Consider the following 21,400-nt stretch of genomic DNA (forward strand, 5'->3'; position numbering starts at 1 on the left):
AGTGTGTTGGTTTGAAGGGCTGTACGGGGTGCTAGTGTGTTGGTTTGTTCTTCTGTCTCTCTCTCCCTGGGTAGTTTTTCGTTCATTCTCTCCATCTCGTTCAGTTTACGTCTGCTAGTTCTCCCTCCCTTCACTTGTCTAAGAGACAAGAGGCCATGTGAGAGCCCTCCACCAGGCACAGAGGAGTCGCCTAGCTAGCATACACATTGCTTTCCCGCATACACTCATCCTGCTCTCTCACACACAGACTTGCTGGAGTACGTCTCTGCTCTCTCACACACAGACTTGCTGGAGTACGTCTCTGCTCTCTCACACACAGACTTGCTGGAGTACGTCTCTGCTCTCTCCCACACAGACTTGCTGGAGTACGTCTCTCCTCTCTCCCACACAGACTTGCTGGAGTACGTCTCTGCTCTCTTACACACAGACTTGCTGGAGTACGTCTCTCCTCTCTCACACACAGACTTGCTGGAGTACGTCTCTGCTCTCTCACACACAGACTTGCTGGAGTACGGCTCTGCTCTCTCACACACAGACTTGCTGGAGTACGTCTCTGCTCTCTCACACACAGACTTGCTGGAGTACGTCTCTGCTCTCTCACACACAGACTGGCTGGAGTACGTCTCTGCTCTCTCACACACAGACCTGCTGGAGTACGTCTCTGCTCTCTCACACACAGACTTGCTGGAGTACGTTTCTGCTCTCTCACACACAGACTGGCTGGAGTACGTCTCTGCTCTCTCACACACAGACTTGCTGGAGTACGTCTCTGCTCTCTCACACACAGACTTGCTGGAGTACGTCTCTGCTCTCTCACACACAGACTGGCTGGAGTACGTCTCTGCTCTCTTCTCTCTCCAAATCTCCAGTAGCTCTTAACCCTTTCCTACCACATCCAACCCAGTTTCCCAAAACTATATTTTAAAAAAGTGCCCCTAAAAAACCCACAATTTGGATAAAAATTAATCTTCTCCCTTTCCTGGTCTAAACCCTGGGAATATTAGGAATATTGGGGATTAAGGCCGTCCATGACTAATTTGTCCCCCCAGATTAATGAGCCTGTGGATTAGTTCCAGCAGGGCTGCCTGAAAGGACTGGCACCGCTCGCAGGAAACCAACCATTAATGCTGTTTGGAACGCATGACTCGTCCTCTCCCTCCCTTCCTCCTCCCTTCATCCCCGTCTTCTTACTCTCCAGTGCAAAATTTTTTTAGTTTTAAAGGAGACTGCAGTAGAAAGACAACCTTTTGAGACGCGGGGAGATGAGCTGGGGGTAGAGAGGGTCTCAAAGTGAATGTGGTTTTTACTTGAGGTGGACAGCAGGACAGATAGAGTTGGTGTTGGAGGGAATTGGCAGTGTGTTCTATGAAATGGGAAGATATAACGGTTTGGAGGTGGGAGAAATGGTTTCCCTCTAGATCAAAGGTAGGGTTGGTTTTAGTAGACCAGCGTCTGTGGCCAGGGTTTTGAGTGTGTGTGTGCTCTCCGTAGTGTGTGTACTGGAGGCAGTGAGGCATGCGCTCCAGACGGAGCTCTTTGATTTATACGAGAGGAGAGGAGGAGGAGGGCAGATTTAATCCTGTAGCGTCCACTCTCCACCTCCCTTCCCTTGTTCTTCTTCTCCTCCGCTAGCCCTGTCCACCCCTGAGCCCTCTCTCCCCCCCTCGTTCCCCGCTCGGCGCCGCTAGCCCTGTCCACCCCTGAGCCCTCTCTCCCCCCCTCGTTCCCCGCTCGGCGCCGCTAGCCCTGTCCACCCCTGAGCCCTCTCTCCCCCCCTCGTTCCCCGCTCAGCGCCGCTGGACATGGCTGCTGTGTTTGAGCGTAAACCCAACGGCATCTTGTTTTTCTAGCCTTCAAGGTTTTTTCCTCCCCTCCCTCCGTCTCTCCCTCCCTCGCTTCCTCTCTCTCTCTCTCTCCCTCCCTCGCTTCCTCTCTCTCTCTCTCTCCCTCCTTCGCTTCCTCCCTCCCTCTCTCCCTGGCTCCCTCCCTCCTTCAGTGGGCCCCGACAGGAAGCCTTTCTAACTGCCTGCGTGTGATAAGCCACAAGCAGCTCCCTAGGGCCGCCCGCTCTCTCTCTCTCTCTCACGCACACAGCGCAGCGCAGCACAGCACAGCAGACAGTGAGCACTGTAGAGAATGCAAGAGCAAGAGAGAGAGGAAGACTGTGAAATACGACAGGGCTGCGAGGCCGGGCCTTTCAACGCGCCGCTCCCTCCCTCCCTCTCCTCCCCCACTTCCTCTCCTCCTCCCCCTCCACTCCACACGCTGGGCTGGTCGCCTGCTTTCGTTTCACAGCCCCTCCAAAACAAATTCCAGTCAGTGTGCAAAACTGGGAGGCTCCGTTGGATCGATCTCTCCCGCAATCTTCACACTTGTATCACTTAGCCTTAGGACTGCCTTTAATTACACACACTCACAGCGCACACACGCACTCACTCACAGCACACTCACACCACACACATGCAAATTCACACTCGGATTGTGGAATATCACTCCGGCAGCAGTGCAGAATCTCAATTGCTGGGGTGTGTGTGTGTGTGTGATGTATATATCTACAGTGAGTCTTGTGTATTTGCGTGTGGGTTTGGAGTGCAGTGTTTGAGTGGAATGAGGATCTGTGGTGAGGCATGGCGTTGGTTTGTGCTTCTTACTGTGGATGCCAGACTTGTTTTTATCTGCTTGAATGGTTGATGTTGGTCATGCAGCCATTTCCATAGTCTCTCTGATCACAGCATCTATTCATTATTATAACTGGGAGAGAGCACCTATCAGTTCACCACTAATAATATTTAGATTTTATTCAGCTGTTTGGCTTTGTCTTATTTATTCAGATGAATTGGGTGTATTTGTTAAATAGGGAATATCTAGATCATTTGTGACTTTGTTTGCCGCTAAAATAAGCGATAGGATCCATCCACCATGTTGCTTGCTTCTGTCATGTATGTGAGGTCAATGTTCATGGACGGAAGGAGGTGAGGGAAGGAGGTGAGGGAAGGAGGTGAGGGAAGGATAGAAAGTGCATAGTACTGAGACTGGTCCTCCTGTCTTTGTGTTGTCACTCTCTTGTCACCGACCAGCTAGCAGCGCCATACAAACACACACACACACTCGACACAGTGTGTCTCCACTCAACACACACACACAGCCCTGCCGGCTGTTGCCTTTTAGTCATTTAGCAAACACTTATCCAGAGTGACTTACAGTAGTGAGTACATACATTTAATATAATATTTTTGTATTTTAATTTTACTGGTCTTCCGTGGGAATAGAACCCACAATGCTCTACCAACTGAGCTACACGGGGACCAGCCAAAAGCCCTTTGACATGCATACACACAAACACTCACTTCCTGCATATTTCAGAATCCTTTAGTCTTTGCGATGCGTGTCGCGACACATGAGTGGTCGCTCTCTCTCTCTCTCTCTCTCTTCACAATCCTGCCGTGCCGAGGATGCCAATGGGATATGTTAATGAGGCTGGGTTGAAAATGAGTCAAGGCTTTGTCCCGTACCTGCCAGAACTAATAACACACACACACACACACACACACACACACACACACACACACACACACACACACACACACACACACACACACACACACACACACACACACACACACACACACACACACACACACACACACCGGGATGGGCACACCTAATTGTACTCATTTGCATGCTTACGTGTCCAAAGTAACTGATTGTCCTCACACATGCCATCCATAAAAACCACTGGAGGTTTTACTTCCTCAAGAGTTCACACGAATGACCTTTAAAAACACACATGCAGCACATTCAATACAGACACTCATAAAGGCTAACAAACACCTATAGCTCTGCCCTCTAAAAATGCATGCTCACGCCATCTCTTTCACCCGCTCGCTCTCACTCACACACACACACAGGCTCTTATGTGAGAGTGCTGTAGGGTGTTATCGCAGCTCGTATCCTCCTCTCTTGTCTGTCTGCCAGACCTCAGAGACGCAGCCGTTCAGACACATCCCCAGTGCGTGCGTGCACGCGTGCGTGCGTGCGCGCACGCACACACACACACACACCCTCTCCATATCCCCAGGCCCCCCACTGCTCTCTCGACACCCCCCCCTCTCGCCACACTCCCCCTTCAACGCTGTACTCCCACTCACTGGCTGAATGAGTACAAGAAAAAAGCCAGAGAAAGGAGAAGGAGAAAGGAGAGATCACGCCCGCTCAATTAAAAGCTCCACTTAGTGTGCCCCGGCCTTTTCACGCTCCCCCTCTTTTTTCCCTCCTCTTCTCCCTACTCCTCTGTTCTTTTCTCTCCATCGTAATACACTGTGTGGTCTCCTAGTCTTTGTCTGCTGGTGAATGCAGGGTAAAATTAGAACCAGCATCAGAGAGAGCTCTAAACCACGCTGTTGTTTTTCACTTCCTGATTATCTAAACGGCGCCGGCCTAGGTGACGCTTAGGACACAGTGAAAAATTGACAATATGCCCGTGTAGCGTGTGTGTATGTCCGAGTGTGCGTGTGTGTCCCAGTCTGTCAAGTGTTAGTAGATGAGAAACAAGGCTTCAGCATTCTCAAGGTTGGAATCTCTCTCTCGCTCTCCTCGCTCTAACCTCCATATGCATTTAAATTCTAACACTTCTTTGTGAGACTTGTCTATCATTAGCGTATGTGTGGGTTTGTGAGGGAGTTAGGTAGGTAGTGTGTGGTTGTGTTCTCTAGGTGATAGAGTAGCTAGAGGGTTAACAGTCTGTGGGGGGGGTTGAGTGAGCTGGAAGGCCATCCGCCCTGAGGAGGAAGAGATTAAAGAGGAACTATGAAAGGAGAGAGGGAGGTGGGTGTTTTACTGCGGCGGGAAAGAAATCAACAACCCTGTGCTCTCCGCTGCGCTCCTCTCCTCTGGCGGCCATTAAAGCTGTGCTTTATCATGTGTTTAATGCCCCGCTTAGCTCCACCGACCGACCAGCCGGCTGGAAAACAGACAGACCTCCACAGCTCACTACAGCCCGCTGTGCTTTTAATATGTGGAACTGTACCATGTACACGTTCATAGCAAAATTAGGCCTAGTAGCTACCACACCACAGTAGTAGACTAGTAGCTACCACACCACAGTAGTAGACTAGTAGCTACCACACCACAGTAGTAGACTAGTAGCTACCACACCACAGTAGTAGACTAGTAGCTACCACACCACAGTAGTAGACTAGTAGCTACCACACCACAGTAGTAGACTAGTAGCTACCACACCACAGTAGTAGACTAGTAGCTACCACACCACAGTAGTAGACTAGTAGATACCACACCACAGTAGTAGCTACCACACCACAGTAGTAGACTAGTAGCTACCACACCACAGTAGTAGACTAGTAGCTACCACACCACAGTAGTAGACTAGTAGCTACCACACCACAGTAGTAGACTAGTAGCTACCACACCACAGTAGTAGACTAGTAGCTACCACACCACAGTAGTAGACTAGTAGCTACCACACCACAGTAGTAGACTAGTAGCTACCACACCACAGTAGTAGAATGGTAGCTACCGCGCCACGGTGGTAGACTAGTAGCTACCACACCACGGTAGTAGACTAGTAGCTACCACACCACAGTAGTAGACTAGTAGCTACCACACCACAGTAGTAGACTAGTAGCTACCACACCACAGTAGTAGACTAGTAGCTACCACACCACAGTAGTAGACTAGTAGCTACCACACCACAGTAGTAGACTAGTAGCTACCACACCACAGTAGTAGACTAGTAGCTACCACACCACAGTAGTAGACTAGTAGCTACCACACCACAGTAGTAGACTAGTAGCTACCACACCACAGTAGTAGACTAGTAGCTACCACACCACAGTAGTAGACTAGTAGCTACCACACCACAGTAGTAGACTAGTAGCTACCACACCACAGTAGTAGACTAGTAGCTACCACACCACAGTAGTAGACTAGTAGCTACCACACCACAGTAGTAGACTAGTAGCTACCACACCACAGTAGTAGACTAGTATCAAATCAAATCAAATCAAATTTTATTAGTCACATACACATGGTTAGCAGATGTTAATGCGAGTGTAGCGAAATGCTTGTGCTTCTAGTTCCGACAATGCAGTAATAACCAACAAGTAATCTAACCTAACAATTCCACAACTACTACCTTATACACACACACAAGTGTAAAGGGATAAAGAATATGTACATAAAGATATATGAATGAGTGGTGTAGCTACCACACCACAGTAGTAGACTAGTAGCTACCACACCACAGTAGTAGACTAGTAGCTACCACACCACAGTAGTAGACTAGTAGCTACCACACCACAGTAGTAGACTAGTAGCTACCACACCACAGTAGTAGACACCACACCACAGTAGTAGACTAGTAGCTACCACACCACAGTAGTAGACTAGTAGCTACCACACCACAGTAGTAGACTAGTAGCTACCACACCACAGTAGTAGACTAGTAGCTACCACACCACAGTAGTAGACTAGTAGCTACCACACCACAGTAGTAGACACCACACCACAGTAGTAGACACTACACCACAGTAGTAGACTAGTAGCTACCACACCACAGTAGTAGACTAGTAGCTACCACACCACAGTAGTAGACTAGTAGCTACCACACCACAGTAGTAGACTAGTAGCTACCACACCACAGTAGTAGACTAGTAGCTACCACACCACAGTAGTAGACTAGTAGCTACCACACCACAGTAGTAGACTAGTATCTACCACACCACAGTAGTAGACACCACACCACAGTAGTAGACACCACAGTAGTAGACTAGTAGCTACCACACCACAGTAGTAGACTAGTAGCTACCACACCACAGTAGTAGACTAGTAGCTACCACACCACAGTAGTAGACTAGTAGCTACCACACCACAGTAGTAGACTAGTAGCTACCACACCACAGTAGTAGACACCACACCACAGTAGTAGACACCACAGTAGTAGACTAGTAGCTACCACACCACAGTAGTAGACTAGTAGCTACCACACCACAGTAGTAGACTAGTAGCTACCACACCACAGTAGTAGACTAGTAGCTACCACACCACAGTAGTAGACTAGTAGCTACCACACCACAGTAGTAGACTAGTAGCTACCACACCACAGTAGTAGACTAGTAGCTACCACACCACAGTAGTAGACTAGTAGCTACCACACCACAGTAGTAGACTAGTAGCTACCACACCACAGTAGTAGACTAGTAGCTACCACACCACAGTAGTAGACTAGTAGCTACCACACCACAGTAGTAGACTAGTAGCTACCACACCACAGTAGTAGACTAGTAGCTACCACACCACAGTAGTAGACTAGTAGCTACCACACCACAGTAGTAGACTAGTAGCTACCACACCACAGTAGTAGACTAGTAGCTACCACACCACAGTAGTAGACTAGTAGCTACCACACCACAGTAGTAGACTAGTAGCTACCACACCACAGTAGTAGAATGGTAGCTACCGCGCCACGGTGGTAGACTGGTAGCTACCGCGCCACGGTAGTAGACTGGTAGCTACCGCGCCACGGTAGTAGACAACTATAAAGCAGCTCTTGAGCAACGAGGCGGAGGACAGCGTTTGCTTTCAGCGCTGAAGTGTTTGAGTTGAAGTAGTGTGTTTGAGTGGAGAGGGACTGTAGGGCCTATGTTTGACCACTGTTGGTGAGCAGTTTTTTGGAGAAGAGTCCATTTGAGAAGAGTGGGGGCTGCTGGTCGTTTGAACACTGTGTACTGTGTTATGGTCTATTTTGTTGTCCACCAGGCATGCCAACCGCAATGCAAGCTCTCGCTGTTTAGCGCTTAAGTTTACATTTACATTTAAGTCATTTAGCAGACGCTCTTATCCAGAGCGACTTACAAATTGGTGCATTCACCTTATGACATCCAGTGGAACAGCCACTTTACAATAGTGCATCTAGATCTTTTAAGGGGGGGGGGGGGGGGCAGAAGGATTGCTTTATCCTAGGTATTCCTTGAAGAGGTGGGGTTTCAGGTGTCTCCGGAAGGTGGTGATTGACTCCGCTGTCCTGGCGTCGTGAGGGAGTTTGTTCCACCATTGGGGTGCCAGAGCAGCGAACAGTTTTGACTGGGCTGAGCGGGAACTGTACTTCCTCAGTGGTAGGGAGGCGAGCAGGCCAGAGGTGGATGAACGCAGTGCCCTTGTTTGGGTGTAGGGCCTGATCAGAGCCTGAAGGTACTGAGGTGCCGTTCCCCTCACAGCTCCGTAGGCAAGCACCATGGTCTTGTAGCGGATGCGAGCTTCAACTGGAAGCCAGTGGAGAGAGCGGAGGAGCGGGGTGACGTGAGAGAACTTGGGAAGGTTGAACACCAGACGGGCTGCGGCGTTCTGGATGAGTTGTAGGGGTTTAATGGCACAGGCAGGGAGCCCAGCCAACAGCGAGTTGCAGTAATCCAGACGGGAGATGACAAGTGCCTGGATTAGGACCTGCGCCGCTTCCTGTGTGAGGCAGGGTCGTACTCTGCGGATGTTGTAGAGCATGAACCTACAGGAACGGGCCACCGCCTTGATGTTGGTGGAGAACGACAGGGTGTTGTCCAGGATCACGCCAAGGTTCTTAGCGCTCTGGGAGGAGGACACAATGGAGTTGTCAACCGTGATGGCGAGATCATGGAACGGACAGTCCTTCCCCGGGAGGAAGAGCAGCTCCGTCTTGCCGAGGTTCAGCTTGAGGTGGTGATCCGTCATCCACACTGATATGTCTGCCAGACATGCAGAGATGCGATTCGCCACCTGGTCATCAGAAGGGGGAAAGGAGAAGATTAATTGTGTGTCGTCTGCATAGCAATGATAGGAGAGACCATGTGAGGTTATGACAGAGCCAAGTGACTTGGTGTATAGCGAGAATAGGAGAGGGCCTAGAACAGAGCCCTGGGGGACACCAGTGGTGAGAGCGCGTGGTGAGGAGACAGATTCTCGCCACGCCACCTGGTAGGAGCGACCTGTCAGGTAGGACGCAATCCAAGCGTGGGCCGCGCCGGAGATGCCCAACTCGGAGAGGGTGGAGAGGAGGATCTGATGGTTCACAGTATCGAAGGCAGCCGATAGGTCTAGAAGGATGAGAGCAGAGGAGAGAGAGTTAGCTTTAGCAGTGCGGAGCGCCTCCGTGATACAGAGAAGAGCAGTCTCAGTTGAGTGACTAGTCTTGAAACCTGACTGATTTGGATCAAGAAGGTCATTCTGAGAGAGATAGCAGGAGAGCTGGCCAAGGACGGCACGTTCAAGAGTTTTGGAGAGAAAAGAAAGAAGGGATACTGGTCTGTAGTTGTTGACATCGGAGGGATCGAGTGTAGGTTTTTTCAGAAGGGGTGCAACTCTCGCTCTCTTGAAGACGGAAGGGACGTAGCCAGCGGTCAAGGATGAGTTGATGAGCGAGGTGAGGTAAGGTAGAAGGTCTCCGGAAATGGTCTGGAGAAGAGAGGAGGGGATAGGGTCAAGCGGGCAGGTTGTTGGGCGGCCGGCCGTCACAAGACGCGAGATTTCATCTGGAGAGAGAGGGGAGAAAGAGGTCAAAGCACAGGGTTGGGCAGTGTGAGCAGAACCAGCGGTGTCGTTTGACTTAGCAAACGAGGATCGGATGTCGTCGACCTTCTTTTCAAAATGGTTGACGAAGTCGTCTGCAGAGAGGGAGGAGGGGGGGGAGGGGGAGGAGGATTCAGGAGGGAGGAGAAGGTGGCAAAGAGCTTCCTAGGGTTAGAGGCAGATGCTTGGAATTTAGAGTGGTAGAAAGTGGCTTTAGCAGCAGAGACAGAAGAGGAAAATGTAGAGAGGAGGGAGTGAAAGGATGCCAGGTCCGCAGGGAGGCGAGTTTTCCTCCATTTCCGCTCGGCTGCCCGGAGCCCTGTTCTGTGAGCTCGCAATGAGTCGTCGAGCCACGGAGCGGGAGGGGAGGACCGAGCCGGCCTGGAGGATAGGGGACATAGAGAGTCAAAGGATGCAGAAAGGGAGGAGAGGAGGGTTGAGGAGGCAGAATCAGGAGATAGGTTGGAGAAGGTTTGGGCAGAGGGAAGAGATGATAGGATGGAAGAGGAGAGAGTAGCGGGGGAGAGAGAGCGGAGGTTGGGACGGCGCGATACCATCCGAGTAGGGGCAGTGTGGGAAGTGTTGGATGAGAGCGAGAGGGAAAAGGATACAAGGTAGTGGTCGGAGACTTGGAGGGGAGTTGCAATGAGGTTAGTGGAAGAACAGCATCTAGTAAAGATGAGGTCAAGCGTATTGCCTGCCTTGTGAGTAGGGGGGGAAGGTGAGAGGGTGAGGTCAAAAGAGGAGAGGAGTGGAAAGAAGGAGGCAGAGAGGAATGAGTCAAAGGTAGACATGGGGAGGTTAAAGTCACCCAGAACTGTGAGAGGTGAGCCGTCCTCAGGAAAGGAGCTTATCAAGGCATCAAGCTCATTGATGAACTCTCCAAGGGAACCTGGAGGGCGATAAATGATAAGGATGTTAAGCTTGAAAGGGCTGGTAACTGTGACAGCATGGAATTCAAAGGAGGCGATAGACAGATGGGTAAGGGGAGAAAGAGAGAATGACCACTTGGGAGAGATGAGGATCCCGGTGCCACCACCCCGCTGACCAGAAGGTCTCGGGGTGTGCGAGAACACGTGGGCAGACGAAGAGAGAGCAGTAGGAGTAGCAGTGTTATCTGTGGTGAGCCATGTTTCCGTCAGTGCCAGGAAGTCGAGGGACTGGAGGGACGCATAGGCTGAGATGAGCTCTGCCTTGTTGGCCGCAGATCGGCAGTTCCAGAGGCTACCGGAGACCTGGAACTCCACGTGGGTCGTGCGGGCTGGGACCACCAGGTTAGGGTGGGCGCGGCCACGCGGTGTGAAGCGTTTGTATGGTCTGTGCAGAGAGGAGAGAACAGGGATAGACAGACACATGGTTGACAGGCTACAGAAGAGGCTACGCTAATGCAAAGGAGATTAGAATGACAAGTGGGCTACACGTCTCGAGTGTTCAGAAAGTTAAGCTTACGTTGCAAAAAAATAAAAATAAAATACAAGATCTTATTGACTAAAATGATATAGTACTGCTGGCTGGTGAAGTAGCCTGGCTAGCAGTGGCTACGTTGTTGAAAGTGAAGCTGGCTAGGTAACCTCGACAATTTCACTACATTTCTCTAAACTACACAATTATCATGGATACAAGGACAGCAAAGACAACTAGCTAACACTACGCTAATCAAGTCGTTCCGTTGTAATGTAAGTTTCTACAGTGCTGCTATTCGGTAGAAGTTGGCTAGCTAGCAGTGTTGGCTAGGTAGGAGGACGGCAGCGCGGCAGGCGAAAAATAGCTGGCTAGCTAACCGATAATTACTCAAAGCTACACAATTATCTTAGATAAAAAGTTGCCACGGCACTGGCAGTAGCAGGAGTTGTACTCATTTGTTGCCACGGCAGCCACACGACCACGCTGTATCTAAAGACCACGCTGTATCTACAGACACTCTGTGTGTGTGTGTGTGTGTGTGTGTGTGTGTGTGTGTGTGTGTGTGTGTGTGTGTGTGTGTGTGTGTGTGTGTGTGTGTGTGTGTGTGTGTGTGTGTGTGTGTGTGTGTGTGTGTGTGTGTGTGTGTGTGTGTGTGTGTGTGTGTGTGTGTGTGTGTGTGCTCGCAGCTCACAGCACGGCGGTGGGGAGCTGTGAATGAATTCTATGAATACGGGTCGGGAGGGAGGGCACGTCAAAGCAGCGCTACGCTAGCTGAATGCTAATGTCTGTTTCTGCTCTCTGTGTGGAGCGCTGCTGCTAGTCTCTATCTTTCTCACTCTCTTTCTCTGGACCTCTCTCTCTTTCCACGCTTCGCTGCCCTGGTTCCTTCTGTTTGTCTGTGGTTGTGTGTGTGGTTTGATGCTAGCCACACTGGGCTGACTGGAAGGGTGTGTGTGGTTTGTTAACGATGCCAGCCGCGCTGCGCAGCGCTGTCTGACACAGGTAAATGAGCACACAGACAGAAGAGAGACTGCTGTCGACCTAATGCTTATTTGGCTGTATTCTGCTGTTCTCATTCTGACTGAATTCTATCATCAACAACATACTACAGGACTACATATTTCCGTTATCGAGGACTTTTTAGGTATATACATTCATAGGCCATGCTATGTTGTTGTATTAGGTCTCTCTTTATGTAGTGGTGTCTCGTGGTTATGTGTGTTTTGTCCTATATTTACATTTTTAATCCCAGCCCCCGTCCCCGCAGGAGGCGTTTTGCCTCTTGGTAGGCCATCATTGTAAATAAGAATTTGTTCTTACCTGATTTGCCTAGTTCAATAACGGTTATACAAATAAATAAAATATTCTCATTGCTTTGGTCAGGCCTTGGAGTCAGCAAACTGTCTATAGAATTGCAATGAATTATAATTCTTTGCCACTGTGACTCATGACATGAGTCATGTTAAAGGGATACTTCAGGATTTTGGCGATGTTTCCCAGGAGTCAGAAGCACTCCTGGATACCATGTATATGTCTCCGCATGCGGTTTGAACCAAGTTGCTAACTAGCGCAACTGTAATTGCTAACTCGAGTTATCGCAATGCCTACAAGAGCATACCTCTAACTTCCTTCATTCTGGACTCAAACATACAAATGGTATCCATAAGTTCATCTAAGGCTGGGGAAGTAAATAAAGGGCCTCATTGCCAAAATCACAAAGTATCCTCTTAAGGCCAGGCACAGAAAGTGAAAGTAAGTGAATTGAAATTGAATCCCTCCTCAATGGAAAAAATAATTGGCAGTTTTTTTAAATTCCAAACCTGAATTCAATTTGGTTTAATCCCCTTTACTGAATGGAGTTGGGTGGGGAGAAACAATTTAATGGCCCCTGCTTCCCTGCTGTTGGGTTAAAGGATCTCTCTGCTAGGAGGCATTCCGGCTCAAACATACTCTCCAGTGGCTCAGAATCCCAGGTTTTTAGGAGCAACTGCGCAGCCATTGTGGATATGGTCCATAACTGGCCAGCCTGAGCCATCACACACAGCCATCCAAATCCATTACCCAGATGTTAGTAGAAAATATATGGGACCGTTCAGGAGGGACAGATTGACTGGGCTATTTTGAGCCGCCCAGGCAGCCGTTTGATAAGACTTATTGAAAAATGAAAGGCTCGGCGACCACTCCACAGCATTTGCATAGAGATGGGAATCAGAGCGGAGGCTCCTGTAATGGCTTACCTTCCACTGCCCTGGTTGAGAGGATGAGGGATGAGAACCGCACAGATCCAGTTCTCTGGACCAGTTCCATTTCGATCTCTCTTGGACACCATCTTCTGATATTAGAAGGACTGGCTAAGAGGGGCTAGGTAGTGTTGCGTCAGTCTGATACAGATAGTGTAGTACATACTTGATATTAGGACTGGCTAAGAGGGGCTATGTAGGGTTGAGTCAGTCTGATACAGATAGTGTAGTAGGTACTATACTGAGGAATAACATGGGGTCTAGGTAGGGTTGAGTCAGTCTGATACAGATAGTGTAGTAGGTACTATACTGAGGAATAACATGGGGTCTAGGTAGTGTTGAGTCAGTCTGATACAGATAGTGTAGTAGGTACTATACTGAGGAATAACATGGGGTCTAGGTAGTGTTGAGTCAGTCTGATACAGATAGTGTAGTAGGTACTATACTGAGGAATAACATGGGGTCTAGGTAGTGTTGAGTCAGTCTGATACAGATAGTGTAGTAGGTACTATACTGAGGAATAACATGGGGTCTAGGTAGGGTTGAGTCAGTCTGATACAGATAGTGTAGTAGGTACTATACTGAGGAATAACATGGGGTCTAGGTAGTGTTGAGTCAGTCTGATACAGATAGTGTAGTAGGTACTATACTGAGGAATAACATGGGGTCTAGGTAGGGTTGAGTCAGTCTGATACAGATAGTGTAGTAGGTACTATACTGAGTAATAACATGGGGTCTAGGTAGGGTTGAGTCAGTCTGATACAGATAGTGTAGTAGGTACTATACTGAGGAATAACATGGGGTCTAGGTAGGGTTGAGTCAGTCTGATACAGATAGTGTAGTAGGTACTATACTGAGGAATAACATGGGGTCTAGGTAGGGTTGAGTCAGTCTGATACAGATAGTGTAGTAGGTACTATACTGAGGAATAACATGGGGTCTAGGTAGGGTTGAGTCAGTCTGATACAGATAGTGTAGTAGGTACTATACTGAGGAATAACATGGGGTCTAGGTAGGGTTGAGTCAGTCTGATACAGATAGTGTAGTAGGTACTATACTGAGGAATAACATGGGGTCTAGGTAGTGTTGAGTCAGTCTGATACAGATAGTGTAGTAGGTACTATACTGAGGAATAACATGGGGTCTAGGTAGGGTTGAGTCAGTCTGATACAGATAGTGTAGTAGGTACTATACTGAGCAATAACATGGGGTCTAGGTAGTGTTGAGTCAGTCTGATACAGATAGTGTAGTAGGTACTATACTGAGGAATAACACGGGGTCTAGGTAGGGTTGAGTCAGTCTGATACAGATAGTGTAGTAGGTACTATACTGAGGAATAACATGGGGTCTAGGTAGGGTTGAGTCAGTCTGATACAGATAGTGTAGTAGGTACTATACTGAGCAATAACATGGGGTCTAGGTAGTGTTGAGTCAGTCTGATACAGATAGTGTAGTAGGTACTATACTGAGGAATAACATGGGGTCTAGGTAGGGTTGAGTCAGTCTGATACAGATAGTGTAGTAGGTACTATACTGAGGAATAACATGGGGTCTAGGTAGTGTTGAGTCAGTCTGATACAGATAGTGTAGTAGGTACTATACTGAGGAATAACATGGGGTCTAGGTAGGGTTGAGTCAGTCTGATACAGATAGTGTAGTAGGTACTATACTGAGCAATAACATGGGGTCTAGGTAGTGTTGAGTCAGTCTGATACAGATAGTGTAGTAGGTACTATACTGAGGAATAACACGGGGTCTAGGTAGGGTTGAGTCAGTCTGATACAGATAGTGTAGTAGGTACTATACTGAGGAATAACATGGGGTCTAGGGTTAAGTTGGATCTTAGAAATAGACTAATGAACCCAAGAGATTGTTCTCATTCAAATGTGTCGTCGGTTTGATCTAAATCTAACTTCCTACGGCTGTTGATGAATTTCACCCGTGTCAGTGTGTATCTGTTTCTTTTAAGCTTCATTGAATTGAATGGAATTTTAAATGGAACTGGAAGATGTGGACTAAAGCACCGTATTCCATTCAGAGCCCTATGAACTTCCCTAACCCCTCTGTCTCCTGTCTGTGGAGACCCTAACCCCTCTGTCTCCTGTCTGTGGAGACCCTAACCCCTCTGTCCCCTGTCTGTGAAGACCCTAACCCCTCTGTCCCCTGTCTGTGGAGACCCCTAACCCCTCTGTCTCCTGTCTGTGGAGACCCTAACCCCTCTGTCTCCTGTCTGTGGAGACCCCTAACCCCTCTGTCTCCTGTCTGTGGAGACCCCTAACCCCTCTGTCTCCTGTCTGTGGAGACCCCTAACCCCTCTGTCTCCTGTCTGTGGAGACCCCTAACCCCTCTGTCTCCTGTCTGTGGAGACCCTAACCCCTCTGTCCCCTGTCTGTGAAGACCCTAACCCCTCTGTCTCCTGTCTGTGGAGACCCCTAACCCCTCTGTCCCCTGTCTGTGGAGACCCCTAACCCCTCTGTCCCCTGTCTGTGGAGACCCCTAACCCCTCTGTCCCCTGTCTGTGGAGACCCCTAACCCCTCTTTCCCCTGTCTGTGGAGACCCCTAACCCCTCTGTCCCCTGTCTGTGGAGACCCCTAACCCCTCTGTCTCCTGTCTGTGGAGACCCCTAACCCCTCTGTCCCCTGTCTGTGGAGACCCCTAACCCCTCTGTCCCCTGTCTGTGGAGACCCTAACCCCTCTGTCCCCTGTCTGTGGAGACCCTAACCCCTCTGTCCCCTGTCTGTGGAGACCCCTAACCCCTCTGTCTCCTGTCTGTGGAGACCCTAACCCCTCTGTCCCCTGTCTGTGGAGACCCCTAACCCCTCTGTCCCCTGTCTGTGGAGACCCCTAACCCCTCTGTCTCCTGTCTGTGGAGACCCTAACCCCTCTGTCTCCTGTCTGTGGAGACCCTAACCCCTCTGTCCCCTGTCTGTGGAGACCCTAACCCCTCTGTCCCCTGTCTGTGGAGACCCCTAACCCCTCTGTCCCCTGTCTGTGGAGACCCCTAACCCCTCTGTCACCTGTCTGTGGAGACCCCTAACCCCTCTGTCCCCTGTCTGTGGAGACCCCTAACCCCTCTGTCACCTGTCTGTGGAGACCCTAACCCCTCTGTCCCCTGTCTGTGGAGACCCCTAACCCCTCTGTCCCCTGTCTGTGGAGACCCCTAACCCCTCTGTCCCCTGTCTGTGGAGACCCCTAACCCCTCTGTCCCCTGTCTGTGGAGACCCCTAACCCCTCTGTCCCCTGTCTGTGGAGACCCCTAACCGCTCTGTCCCCTGTCTGTGGAGACCCCTAACCCCTCTGTCCCCTGTCTGTGGAGACCCCTAACCCCTCTGTCCCCTGTCTGTGGATACCCTAACCCCTCTGTCTCCTGTCTGTGGAGACCCTAACCCCTCTGTCTCCTGTCTGTGGAGACCCTAACCCCTCTGTCCCCTGTCTGTGGAGACCCCTAACCCCTCTGTCCCCTGTCTGTGGAGACCCCTAACCCCTCTGTCCCCTGTCTGTGGAGACCCCTAACCCCTCTGTCCCCTGTCTGTGGAGACCCCTAACCCCTCTGTCACCTGTCTGTGGAGACCCCTAACCCCTCTGTCTCCTGTCTGTGGAGACCCCTAACCCCTCTGTCCCCTGTCTGTGGAGACCCCTAACCCCTCTGTCTCCTGTCTGTGGAGACCCTAACCCCTCTGTCTCCTGTCTGTGGAGACCCTAACCCCTCTCTGTCCCCTGTCTGTGGAGACCCCTAACCCCTCTGTCCCCTGTCTGTGGAGACCCCTAACCCCTCTGTCCCATGTCTGTGGAGACCCCTAACCCCTCTGACCCCTGTCTGTGGAGACCCCTAACCCCTCTGTCCCCTGTCTGTGGAGACCCCTAACCCCTCTGACCCCTGTCTGTGGAGACCCCTAACCCCTCTGTCCACTGTCTGTGGAGACCCTAACCCCTCTGTCCCCTGTCTGTGGAGACCCTAACCCCTCTGTCCCCTGTCTGTGGAGACCCTAACCCCTCTGTCCCCTGTCTGTGGAGACCCTAACCCCTCTGTCTCCTGTCTGTGGAGACCCTAACCCCTCTGTCCCCTGTCTGTGGAGACCCCTTACGCCTCTGTCCCCTGTCTGTGGAGACCCTGTCCCCTGTCTGTGGAGACCCCTAACCCCTCTGTCCCCTGTCTGTGGAGACCCTAACCCCTCTGTCCCCTGTCTGTGGAGACCCTAACCCCTCTGTTCTCTGTGTCCTATCTAGGATGTAGTGCTGTACTGCCTGGAGAACAGGGTCTGTGACGTCAATCACCGTGACAACGCAGGCTACTGTGCGCTGCACGAGGCATGTGCACGTGGCTGGCTTGCTATCACTCAGCACCTGCTGGAGCACGGTGCCGACGTCAACTGTAGCGCCCAGGAAGGCACCAGGTAGACACACACACACACACACACACACACACACACACACACACACACACACACACACACACACACACACACACACACTTAAACACACACACACTTAAACATGGACACTCACTTTCTCTCTCACTAACACACAGGCCAGACATGTGGACATGGACAATTACCTTCCAAGGCTCTGTACATAACGCGAGTGTGTGTGTGGCGTGTCTGTCTCCCTCCCCCCAGGCCCCTCCATGACGCGGTGGAGAATGACCATCTGGAAGTGGTCCGTCTGCTACTGTCCTACGGAGCTGACCCAACCCTGGCTACATACTCTGGCCGCAGCCTCCTCCGCATGACGCACTCCCACGGCATGGAGGGATTCCTCTCTGGTGAGCCTGCTTTAGAGATGCTTTGTGGTCCTCATCTGTGGGGACACAGTATCATCCTCGGGAGTTGCCCCGCGTTACCCCACTATCAGGTTACTTAGCAACAGCTGTAGAGGGGTCGTCCTCTAAGGGCTGGCCCTTGTGAGCGGTGCAGTGAGGGGGAGAGAGGTTGCCTGACGACTCACACGGAATACTTCCACTGTTCTATGTTCACTACATACTTCAGTCTGAGACTGCCGTCAGGGAGGTCGTTGGTGGGGACGGCAAAATGAGGGTTGTTGTACAAAACAAAGTCACCGGCGATTGGATCATCGCTAACCAATCGGTGTATCAAAGCCAATGACGAACTTTCAAAACACCGCTTTGCCTACGTGTGTTCTGGCTCTGGCCCAACCCAGCGGTTTCTGGGGGCCAGGACAGGGAACTGACGGCCTCATTACACACACAGACACACACACACACAGACAGACACACACACCCAGGCACCACACACACAGACACACACACCCAGGCACCACACAGTTTAAATGGATGGTGAGGAGATATACCAAGGGGAAGTAGAGGACAGCGTTCCATTGAGTGCTTGAGAGAACCGCAGTGAGCTAGCATCCCTCTCTCCCTCTCTCCCTCTCTTCCTCTCTCCCTCTCTCCCTCCCTCTCTTCCTCTCTTCCTCTCTCCCTCCCTCTCTTCCTCTCTTCCTCTCTCCCTCCCTCTCTCCCTCTCTCCCTCCCTCTCTTCCTCTCTCCCTCTCTCTCTTCCTCTCTCCCTCCCTCTCTCCCTCTCTCCCTCCCTCTCTTCCTCTCTCCCTCTCTCTCTTCCTCTCTCCCTCTCTCCCTCTCTCCCTCCCTCTCTTCCTCTCTTCCTCTCTCCCTCCCCCTCTTCCTCTCTTCTTCTCTCCCTCCCTCTCTTCCTCTCTCCCTCCCTCTCTCCCTCTCTCCCTCTCTCCCTCCCTCTCTCCCTCTCTCCCTCCCTCTCTTCCTCTCTTCCTCTCTCTCTCTCTCCCTCCCTCTCTTCCTCTCTCCCTCCCTCTCTTCCTCTCTCCCTCCCTCTCTCCCTCCCTCTCTTCCTCTCTCCCTCTCTCTCTTCCTCTCTCCCTCTCTCCCTCCCTCTCTCCCTCTCTCCCTCCCTCTCTTCCTCCTTCCATCCGTTCACCTCCCCGGCTATTTCAGGGCATTATTAATCAGCCCTGCTCTGGCGCACACACTATCCCACACTCTCTCTCACTCACACACACACACACACACACACACACACACACACACACACACACACACACACACACACACACACACACACACACACACACACACACACACACACACACACACACACACACACACACACACTTTCCTTCTCTTACACACACTCCAGCAGCGATTGCCAAACGGTGCCTAGTCCACTCACCTAACCTGATCTGTGCTTCCCAGAGAGAGAGAGAAAACGCACAACAAATCCAATTCATTTAGGCAAAAAGGGGGATTAGAATTTCCCCCTTCAGTTCAATTCCACGGTGGCCCACAGTGCTGCCTCAGCTCCAGCCCTCTCTGCCTCTCTGCTTCTCTCCACTCACTAATCCTCAAGTGTTGATGAGTTGATACTATTTTACATAAGCCTGCCCACTAGGAGCACCCCAGAACCCACTAGGAGCACTCCCTCCCTCCTTGTCCTCTCCTCCCTCCCTGTCTTCTCCTCCCTCTCTTCCCTCTGGCCTCTCCTCCCTCTCTTCCCTCTGGCCTCTCCTCCCTCCCTGAATTCTCCTCTCCTCCCTCCCTGGACTCTCCTCTCCTCCCTCCCTGTCTTCTCCTCCCTCTCTTCCCTCTGGCCTCTCCTCCCTCCCTGGACTCTCCTCTCCTCCCTCCCTGTCTTCTCCTCCCTCTCTTCCCTCTGGCCTCTCGTCCCTCCCTGGACTCTCCTCTCTCTCCCTCCCTGGACTCTCCTCTCTCTCCCTCCCTGGCCTCTTCTCTCTCTCCCTCCCTGGACTCTCTTCTCTCTCCCTCCCTGCTCCTCTCCTCCCTCCCTGGACTCTCTTCTCTCTCCCTCCCTGGACTCTCTTCTCTCTCCCTCCCTGGACTCTCCTCTCTCTCCCCCCCTGGACTCTCTTCTATCTCCCTCCCTGGACTCTCCTCTCTCTCCCTCCCTGGACTCTCTTCTCTCTCCCTCCCTGGACTCTCTTCTCTCTCCCTCCCTGGACTCTCTTCTCTCTCCCTCCCTGGCCTCCTCCCTCCCTGGACTCTCCTCTCTCTCCCTCCCTGGCCTCTCCTCTCTCTCCCTCCCTGGCCTCTCCTCTCTCTCCCTCCCTGGACTCTCCTCCCTCCCTGGACTCTCTTCTCTCTCCCTCCCTGGCCTCTCCTCCCTCCCTGGACTCTCTTCTCTCTCCCTCCCTGGACTCTCCTCTCTCCCCCTCTCTGGCCCCTCCTCCCTCCCTGGACTCTCTTCTCTCTCCCTCCCTGGACTCTCTTCTCTCTCCCTCCCTGGACTCTCTTCTCTCTCCCTCCCTGGACTCTCCTCTCTCCCTCCCTGGACTCTCTTCTCTCCCTCCCTGGACTCTCCTCTCTCTCCCTCTCTGGCCTTCCCTCCCTGGCCTCTAGGCCTTCTACAGGGATTCTCTGGGATTTTGTGTCCTAATCCTGTTGTTTATTTGCGAGGTAGATCCCTCGTTCCCTTTGGACTGAGCAGGGAAACAAGACAACAGCTGAAATAGCCGTGTGTTTCCGTGTCTGTGTGTGGAGCTGGAAGTATGGTGGTGATGTAATACAGAGGCGGTGTGTGTCGGTAGAGAGATGTATCTCCATTGACACACACACACACACACACACACACACACACACACACACACACACACACACACACACACACACACACACACACACACACACACACACACACTGCCCTGAGTGCTGCAATATCGTGACCCACATTACCCAGGGAGAGCAGAGAGCCGGGGGAGAGGAGGGGGTGGACGGGTGTAGCAATCAGAGCCCAGCACCTCTCTTTTCTTCTCTGCTCTCCCTCGCTCCCTCTCTCCCTCCGCTCTCCTCCCCTAATCACCACTTCCCACTTAGCATTTAAAACGGCTGCTTCCCCCGCAAACCACAGAGCAGCACGGCCACAGAGCAGCCGGCCGCAGAGCAGCACGGCCACAGAGCAGCACGGCCGCAGAGCAGCACGGCCGCAGAGCAGCACGGCCGCAGAGCAGCACGGCCGCAGAGCAGCACGGCCACAGAGCAGCACGGCCACAGAGCAGCACGGCCGCAGAGCAGCACGGCCGCAGAGCAGCACGGCCGCAGAGCAGCACGGCCACAGAGCAGCACTGCCACAGAGCAGCACGGCCGCAGAGCAGCACGGCCACAGAGCAGCACGGCCACAGAGCAGCACGGCCACAGAGCAGCACGGCCACAGAGCAGCACGGCCACCGAGCAGCACGGCCACAGAGCAGCACGGCC

General features: G+C 51.6%; 1 protein-coding gene across 5 annotated transcripts in view; it reads left to right on the forward strand.

The window, feature by feature from the left end:
* bcor (BCL6 corepressor) overlaps positions 1–21,400 on the forward strand; it is an 84,462-nt gene that overhangs the window by 48,626 nt on the left and 14,436 nt on the right. For all 5 annotated transcript variants that reach the window (XM_071330319.1, XM_071330320.1, XM_071330322.1 and 2 more), the window contains 2 exons: positions 17,425–17,591; positions 17,814–17,959. In XM_071330319.1, the coding sequence (XP_071186420.1) occupies positions 17,425–17,591; positions 17,814–17,959 (313 nt within the window). The remainder of the gene's footprint in view (positions 1–17,424; positions 17,592–17,813; positions 17,960–21,400) is intronic.

Source organism: Salvelinus alpinus, chromosome 10, assembly GCF_045679555.1.
Source record: "Salvelinus alpinus chromosome 10, SLU_Salpinus.1, whole genome shotgun sequence".
Taxonomy (NCBI): Eukaryota; Metazoa; Chordata; class Actinopteri; order Salmoniformes; family Salmonidae; genus Salvelinus; species Salvelinus alpinus.